An 8,996-nucleotide genomic window follows, 5' to 3' on the forward strand; every position below is an offset into this window, starting at 1 on the left:
AAATAAGTAACAAAATCTTAGGCATTCATAAAAGGAAATCAGGTGCAATAATAATTATGACACATCTGGCCCTGCTCGGGTGCAAGTTTGGAACAACATTAAACTTCTGCTAGCGAATGTCAGACAATCTCAGTGCTGTAACCAATGAATAGGAAGCAGCTCAGAACAAACAATCTCAATTGAAAAAAGTATCATGAAGTGATGAACATAAACTAAATTTTTAGATATGATTATTCTAATTCCGAAGTTCACCTGTAGTTTTGAACAGTGACAACGTGTTATAGTGATAAAGTAACTATTTCGATGCCGTGGCCCTTCAAGGATTTTCAGTGGCCCTAAGTTAAAAGAAGTCTTGCAGTGTTGTATTGTGATAATGAGTCGAGTTTTCGTTCTAGGTAATACAGCACTCAATATTCTTCAGAAGTTTATTGTTGATGATTTTTGGGTTTGGTTCCATATTTATCAACCACTCCAGAGCTGCTCCATCTTCCCAGTGAGAAAATCGTGAAATTTGTTTATACCAAACTTTTACTTCAAAAAAAACAAATTATATTGAAAAGCTAGTAAAAGGTAAGTGCCTAATAATATTGCAATTGTTTCATGTATTCTGTGTGTTACATTTGTCATTTGCAAAATGCTGTCATTTTGCAATTTCATAACAACTTTCGCTAGAATTGGGGAAACTTGTTACAAAAATTTATACAAATCACGAACTAAGTGGAAAGTGATTGAGGGGTCTCAATATTGTTGTAATTTAATTTTATATAATTTCTTCACATAAGGAACGTTGAGAATTTATGTTAATCAGGTCATAACATATGGAGTTAATATAACTAATACAATGATTTAAATTCGGGCGAATCTCACCCCAGATGACGGTAATCTATAAACTGCAAGCTGGCTGTCTTAAAATGATTTGGAACTGCTCACGACAAAAATTACCAAACATATTTCAATGTATTAAAATCACTTGTTTGCTTGAATCGCAAGTTAACCAGGAATTTAAAAGCGAAGAAAATGCCACAAAAATTCTCCTTATCTTTATAAGAGAAAACGTGTCGGAGTCCAGCTTCATCGTCAGTTCATAACACAAAATTCTGTTCAGAAAAAGTTCAGTCCTAGAAACACTAATAAATCAATTAGTAAAGTAAAATGCACTGTCAGGTTTCAAAACGGAAAATAAATAAAGAAGACATGAAACTAACGCTAGTGAACGGCTTATCTATTTACTATTTCAAGAGGAAAGGAGCTGGAAGCGGCTTTCAGGCTAGGCTTCTGTTTGAATATATACAGGGATTCTAAAATTCGTAGATCACTAACACCGGATGCGGAAGCTAGAATTTTGAAATCACTATCAGATACAGAGGTGTTACACTGCTCGGCATGAACACGTACAGCAGAATGAGGTGGATGTGCAAGTAGGTTCCCTGTTCTATAACTCCTGCCCTTATGCTCAGCCAGCCTAGTATAGAAATTGCGTGCCGTCATACCGACGTNTTCCTCTTGAAATAGTAAATAGATAGGCCGTTTACGTTTACTAGCATTATTTTCATGTCTTATCTATTTATTTTTAGTGCATTTACTTTACTAATTGATTTATTTGTGTTTCTAGGACTGAACTTTTTTCGAACAGAATTTTGTGTTATGAACTGATGATGGAGCTGGACTCCGAAACGTTTTCTCTTATTAAGATATGGTGAATTTTTTGGTATTTTCTTTGCTTTTAAATTCCTGATATTTCAATGTTGAGAACAAGTTTAGAATTGGCTTATTTTCTGCTATATTATGTTATTATAACGGACGACTCGCGATATTCACATTTACAGCGGTGTCAGCGTTTATTAGGCCGTAGGTCTGTCGCCGATTCTTAACATCACAGAACATTCACAGCTTATTGCGGTCTCAAACGCCCAACTCACTTCTCCAATTTCACTTTGTTTAGCAGTCCGGCCTCCTCGCCGACTAGAAACTGGCGAACAGAGCCATGCGGGATCGACCCTCTTTGGTACTATGCACTTTAACCACTTAGCCACCCTGCCACCATTTCCTCGGTCTTTGTGATGTTTTCTGTGAAATCTAGATTTGAAGCTAAAAATTTGTTCTATGCTTTTTTATGTGTGATTTGTAATGCTTCTGATGTCAGATAACGAATAAATACTTCCATTCGTCCTCCACAGAATATTTCCCAGAAGGGCTAGATTGGTGGCCACCCTAAGCTACGACGACTCAGAGAGATGCGCTGAGTTCGAAAACTTCATCACTACGTTATCTGTTATCAAGGGAAACCCAGCTGACTTGGTGACGCCAGGCATGTTTCACTGTTCATTTTTGCTCTCTTTTTGGACAGATTTAATAATTGCATTGCAACGATGAAGGAAAATTTCATATTGTTTGGAATTGAAAATGCCATTAGAAAGATTAAATAATTAATTCTTAATCATAATTTACTTTCATGGGAATTTAAATGTTTTACGCAATAATTTGCGAGTTTAATTATCCCCGTTAGCCGAGTTGCTGGTGCTATGGTTGCCCCAGTCTTGTGTAATTTAATCTTGCTTGATAAATCCATTAAAGCAACATTCAGTGCAGTAGAAGCATGGCAAGGTTATATTATTTTAATTGCCCGTGCAGGTGTTTGTACGAATAGCACGAATACCACGAAAGGCACAGTTTGTGCTGGCGACACCGCAATGATTTGCAACGATGGAAAATGCATTATTGAAGATGTACTTTGTGACGGCCAAAATGACTGCTCGGACGGCAGTGACGAAGATAGGAACTTATGTGGTTAGTCCATTATTCAAATTATTATTGAACTGTAATGAATAAAATTGTCATATATAATTTTTTCATGCTCTCACTGAGCAATTTATCAATAAATAATGAATGAAACGATTGATATATGGAATAAATGTTAAAAAAAATAGCGAGGCCAAGGGTGCGAGCTCATCTGAGCAATTAATTAGAAAATGCTGATTTATCAATATAAAAGTTTTTTTTATTTCACATTTTTTGGCCTGAGCTGCTCACACTTTAAACACATTAAATGTCGCAGTATTCATAATGCCATTAAATAGAATGAAAGATTTGACTCATAAAAATAATTTCGCACAGCTTTGCAATAAATGAGTGGCCCTCTTTCTTTCATCAGACGTAATTAGTCTTCAAAATTTATGTAATGAACCACATAACAATCATCAATATAATCAATCGCTGACAGATTGTTATGGGAATCACAAATGCAGCAGCGACAACAAGTGTATCAGTTTTAATCTCGTCTGTGACACCGTCCTGGACTGTGATGACGGATCTGACGAACTAAATTGCAGTAAGTCAGGAGGACGAGGTAATAGGTATCTATCATTGCTTCTTAATTTGCGCTATTTTTGTTGCTAAATAATGATATGTACAATTAATACCTTATTACCACTTTTCATTTAAATATCACAGTTTTCTTTCTACTTAATTAGTTCAACGGCTTCCAAAATTTGAAATAATTCGTCCTTATTGTATACACGACGAAAATAAATGAAACAGTAGTTTCGTAAGTTTGAAAAATTAAGTTACAGCTTAAATCAAAATTTCAGCATGTGGGGCGGGGCAGCGATCATGTGTGGTTGACTTTGCAAGTCCAGGCAACAAAAGTACGTGCCGGAACGCCTCTTCATTTTGTGACGGACAACAAGATTGCCCTGGCGACGAAGATGAAAACCCCGCAATCTGCGGTAAGTCTGGGGATTCAGTCCAATAACTCATCCCACACTTTTTATTATCATTTAATTTGGGAGAGTTTGCTTTGATGCGTTTGCGTGGGATGTCAGTTTAACGTGAGTAATATACTAACTGAATGCTCTCATAATAAGAACTAGTTCAATTTATTTCTTTTTAACTTCAGGCCATGCAACGAAAGACTCGTGAACACGATGATTAAGTAGTTCATAATCTTACATGAACCATTCATAAATTATCCAGCGTCAAAATTTAACTCATGCAAGTTATCGATGCGAGCCATTGATGCATACGTTAATGCGGTTTACGATNTCCATCTCGACTCCAAACTCTGTCATTTTGACGGTTAATGCTTTGTTCAATGTCAATTTTTTCCTCGTCACTGAACACCAAGTTGGGCAGCGTGCAATCCTCAATGAGATCCAGAATGTGCTGTTGTTGTTGTTGTTTCTTGCGCCAAACGTCACGCTCGCGTGGGCGGAGGCTCTGGTGGCGGTCGGGGGGGCAGCACCGGAAGAGGAGCAAGGTGGGCGAAGGCAGGGAGGGTGGCAAGGAACGTCGACGCCTCCACGGGGTTGTCCCACAATGATGAGACGCTTAGGGGCGTGGGGAAGGCGAGGCAGGCAAAGAGGTGCTGGACGGATTGGAGGGGATCCCCGCAGTCCGGGCAAGCGGCGCTAAGGGAGCGTCCGACCCTGTGGGTGTAGGCCGCAAGGGAGCTGCAGTATCCCGAGCGTAGCTGGGATAGCGCGGAACGGTAAGGGCGAGGGAGCGAGGCTTTTTCTGCTGCAATCGGTGGTGGTGGGGCTGTGAGGACAGCGTTGTTAACGGTCGTCGACGCAACACGGGTGGCTATCTCCCTACGGAGGGAGCGTTTTGCCTCTCCATAGGCACCGTCGGGCATCATGCCGTCAGCGAGGAAAGGCGCCACAAGGTGGCCGGATCTTGTCTTGAGTGAAGGTTTCATGGGGCGGTCTCCGGGGGGAGCGGAGACGATGCTGAAAGAAGCATGAGTAGGCTGGAGGGCGCTGGCGAGAAATTCAGCACAGGCCAGGTCCAGGTGGGCGGACAGGGGGAGGACGCCGGTCTCATGGTGGAGATGGGCTATTGGGGCCATCTTGAGGCAGCCGGTGGCTAGTCTCAAGGCTGAAATTTGGATGATTTGGAGACTTGCCGCGTCTACGTCGTGGGGGTACCCTGGCCTGCGCGTCGACCGGATGCCCGGCTCACTCGCGGGCCAGGCCAAACGGCAGAGGCCCCCCCCGCCCGGATCGCTACCGGACGGAGGCTCCAGAATGTGCTGTCATCTTTCGAGCCTCATTCGTTCATGAAAGTCTGTTAGTTCATGCTTTGTTTGCATCTTGTAAGGGGAGGTTTTGAGGTCATCTTTGGGGACTCTACGCATTGATGTCAGACTGACTCCTGCTTCTGCAGCCAATTTTGCAGCTGAGCGACGAGGGTTTCTCCTCAACTTCTCCCTCGTGTTTTTGATCAATAATTTTGTTCGGACACTTCGTTTCCTTCCTTGACCAGGTTGATTGTATGTTTCACCAGTTTATTTTATATTTTTTACCACCTTCCACACAGTTTCACGACGAATTTGGAGCTTTTTTGCAATGACTGAATTACTCTCTCCCTTTTGATGAAGTGTTACAATTGCATTTCTATCTACCATAAATAATAGTAAATAAAGACACCTTAGACTTCTGATAGATAAAATAAATGAATTAATAGATGATATTAAGCTTCATTATAAAAGAAAAGTCTCCTAGAAACCAATTTATTTTTAAATAGCAAACATCTGTGCCATAAATAAGGCGGACCCTGTAGTTTAACCAAGTTCAAGGTTAACATGTGATGTACTTTCGACACGGGTATTACTTTACTCAAGAATTTAGAACGCTGTTTGCTGAGAGAAGTAATTTTGCTTCAGTGAATATATAAACTTACGTGAGGCGTGCGTGTTGTATCCACGATACGAGACTGGAACTTACGTGAGGCGTGCGTGTTGTATCCACAATACGAGACTGGAACTCACGTGAGGCATGCGTGTTGTAACCACAATATGAGACTGGAATTTACGTGAGGCGTGCGTGTTGTGTCCACGATACGAGACTGGAACTTACGTGAGGCATGCGTGTTGTATCCACGATACGAGACTGGAACTTACGTGAGGCATGCGTGTTGTATCCACGATACGAGACTGGAACTTAATCAAGTGAGGCATGCGTGTTGTATCCACAATACGAGCCAGGAACCTACGTGAGGCATGCGTGTCGTATCCACGATACGAGACTGGAACCTACGTGAGGCATGCGTGTTGTATCCGTGATACGAAACTGGAACCTACGTGAGGCATGCGTGTTGTATTCACGATACGAGACTGGAACTTACGTGAGGCATGCGTGTTGTATCAATGACACGAAACTGGAACCTACGTGAGGCATGCGTGTTGTATCCACGATACGAGACTGGAATTTACGTATGGCGTGCGTGCTGTATCAATGATACGAGAGTGGAACTATTTGAGGCATACCAAATAGTTTGGAATTTGTTCTCTGGTTTCAATTAACCTAAAAAATGTCATGTAGTTTAAATGTGCACTTAAGGGTTTAATAAACGGCCCGAACAAATCTTTTTATTTCTGTCAAAATTTGTTTTACATGTGCCTATTTCATACCTCAGAATGACAGCATTAAAAGTCGCTTTATAATTGTGTCGGTGTACCTTATTATATAATTCCCAATGTTCTCCACAATTATTATATATAGCTCCAGAAAGTAAGGGAGCTATATATAGTGGAGGGCGTGGGGATTTCTTTTGCTCGAAATTCACGTTCAGCCACCCTTAGACGGCGGGAATTTTGCGCAGCGGTCCCGCCAGTCGCGGCAACCACCTTCGCGATTGTGCGAAAGCTGGCAGTGTCTGCAAGCCTGGTTGTTGTTGTTGTTTCTTGCGCCAAACGTCACGCTCGCGTGGGCGGAGGCTCTGGTGGCGGTCGGGGGGCAGCACCGGAAGAGGTGGAAGGTGGGCGAAAGCAGGGAGGGTGGCAAGGAACGTCGACGCCTCCTCGGGGTTGTCCCACAATGATGAGACGCTGAGGGGCGTGGGGAAGGCATGGCAGGCAAAGAGGTGCTGGACGGATTGGAGGGGATCCCCGCAGTCCGGGCAAGCGGCGCTAAGGGAGCGTCCGACCCTGTGGGTGTAGGACGCCAGGGAGCTGCAGTATCCCGAGCGTAGCTGGATAGCGCGGAACGGTAAGGGCGAGGGAGCGAGGCTTCTTCTGCTGCAATCGGTGGTGGTGGGGCTGTGAGGACAGCGTTGTTTACGGTCGTCGCCGCAACACGGGTGGCTATCTCCCTAGGGAGGGAGCGTTTTGCCTCTCCATAGGCACCGTCGGGCATCATGCCGTCAGCGAGGAAAGGCGCCACAAGGTGGCCGAATCTTGTCTTGAGTGAAGGTTTCATGGGGCGGTCTCCGGGGGGAGCGGAGACGATGCTGAAAGAAGCATGAGTAGGCTGGAGTGCGCTGGCGAGAAATTGAGCACAGGCCAGGTCCAGGTGGGCGGACAGGGGGAGGACGCCGGCCTCAAGGTGGAGATGGGCGATTGGGGCCATCTTGAGGCAGCCGGAGGCTAGTCTCAAGGCTGAGTTTTGGATGATTTGGAGACTTGCAATTGCGGTGCGTGAGGCGACTGGGTACCAGATGGGGGCAGCATAATTGAGGATTGGGCGAGTAATTGTCCGGTATGTGGCAATGATGTCTTCCTTGGAGAAGCCCCAGTTGGTGCCGGCCAGGGCTTTTAAGATGCGTAAGGAGCCTGTTGCTTTGGTGGCTATGGCTCTGACATGAGGAGAGAACGTAAAATGGGTATCCCAAGTGACCCCCAAGATTTTGCGGGTTTTGTGCAAGGGGATGATGCCATTGCAGATTGTTGCAGAGGGGTGAAGACGGGATTGGTGAGTGTCGGGGGTGAAGAGCGTGACTGGGGATTTCCTTGGAGCCACGGCCAGTTTCTTGGCGGTCGACCAGTCTGAGACGCCCCGGAGAAGCTCAGAGAGGTCAGACTCCGCGGCGTCGAGTCTCGGGGACGACACAAAAATAGTAAGATCATCTGCATATGAGGCGATGTTAGAGGTCGGAACAGGTATGTCCGAGATGAAGTAGTTGAATAGGGCTGGTGAAATGACCGACCCTTGGGGGACTCCAGAATGGATAGTTCTGAAGGGGGACCTTGTTCTCAGATAGAGGTAGGAAGCCATCCTGCCTCTAAGGTAACAGCACAGCCAGCGGACCAGATTATGATGTAGGTCTGAGGCCGCGATCATGCTAAGGAGAAGAGGGTGGCCGACACTATCGAAAGCTTTCGATAGGTTGACCGCAGCTGCCACTGTACGTGCAGGGGGACGGCGTGAATTGAAGCCCGTCGCAATCTGGTGCGCGAGCGGGAGGAGGGCGGTAACTGTCGAGTGTCCTGGTTTAAAGCCATGTTGCGAAGAAACCGTGATGAGAGAATCAGAGATGTATGGGAGTAGAAGGCGTTCCAGGATCTTGACCGCTGGACAAAGGAGGGAGATGGGGCGTACGAGGAACCCTGGTTACCAGGTTTACCTGGTTTTAGTAACGGGATAATTATTGAGTTTTTCCATATAGATGGAATGGAGGCCGTGACGACAGAGATATTAAAGATGTGGGTAAGGAACTGGAGGCCACCGGGCCAAGGTGTTTGAGGTGGAGAACCGTGAGGCCATCCGGACCCCGAGCGGAAGAATTGTTAGCGGCTCTGATGGCGAGTTTCACCATGTTAGGGGTGAAAGGGGCAAAGTCCCTGTCCAAGGGGTGCTCAGCCCAGATTCGACGCATAAGGCGGCGGGTGGATGGGTTTTGGCGGTGCGGAGCGATGGAGGTGAATAGTTTGCAAAAGGCGGAGGAGATCTTGCGCTGCGACGAGAGGGGGATCTGACCGAATTGGATTGGCTGGTTTGGTGGAGGGCGGCTAAGTTTTCCGGATAGTGAGCGGAGAAGGTTCCAGTGTTTTGACTGGTGAGTTCGCCTGTTGCACGAGGCGAGATGTGTCCGCCAGGTATTCCTGGCATGGGCTTGTATTGAAGTGGTGATTTCTAGGTTGAGTTCGGGGAGCCGGGGGTCGTTAGGGTTGCGCGCCCTGATGTCATCCCGTTGCTCCATGAGCAACCGGGTGCCAGGGCTGACTGCGGGGAATACTCTTTTCTAAAGCCCGCGGGGATGTGCTGCTTGGCAGCAGCCGC

The 8,996-nt window shown here is 45.5% G+C and overlaps 1 protein-coding gene across 1 annotated transcript; it reads left to right on the plus strand.

The window, feature by feature from the left end:
- Nucleotides 1–2,177: 2,177 nt before the first annotated feature.
- Nucleotides 2,178–3,918, plus strand: LOC108670143 (low-density lipoprotein receptor-related protein 2; the record flags this gene model as incomplete). The annotated part of the gene is given in 5 exon segments (XM_018157595.1): nucleotides 2,178–2,308; nucleotides 2,632–2,787; nucleotides 3,221–3,328; nucleotides 3,588–3,725; nucleotides 3,896–3,918. Coding segments are annotated over 5 exon segments (556 nt in total), but the record flags the coding sequence as incomplete, so codon positions are not given.
- Between the last annotated feature and the right edge of the window lie 5,078 nt (nucleotides 3,919–8,996).

This window comes from Hyalella azteca, unplaced genomic scaffold (genome assembly GCF_000764305.2).
Source record: "Hyalella azteca isolate HAZT.00-mixed unplaced genomic scaffold, Hazt_2.0.2 contig6130, whole genome shotgun sequence".
Taxonomy (NCBI): domain Eukaryota; kingdom Metazoa; phylum Arthropoda; class Malacostraca; order Amphipoda; family Hyalellidae; genus Hyalella; species Hyalella azteca.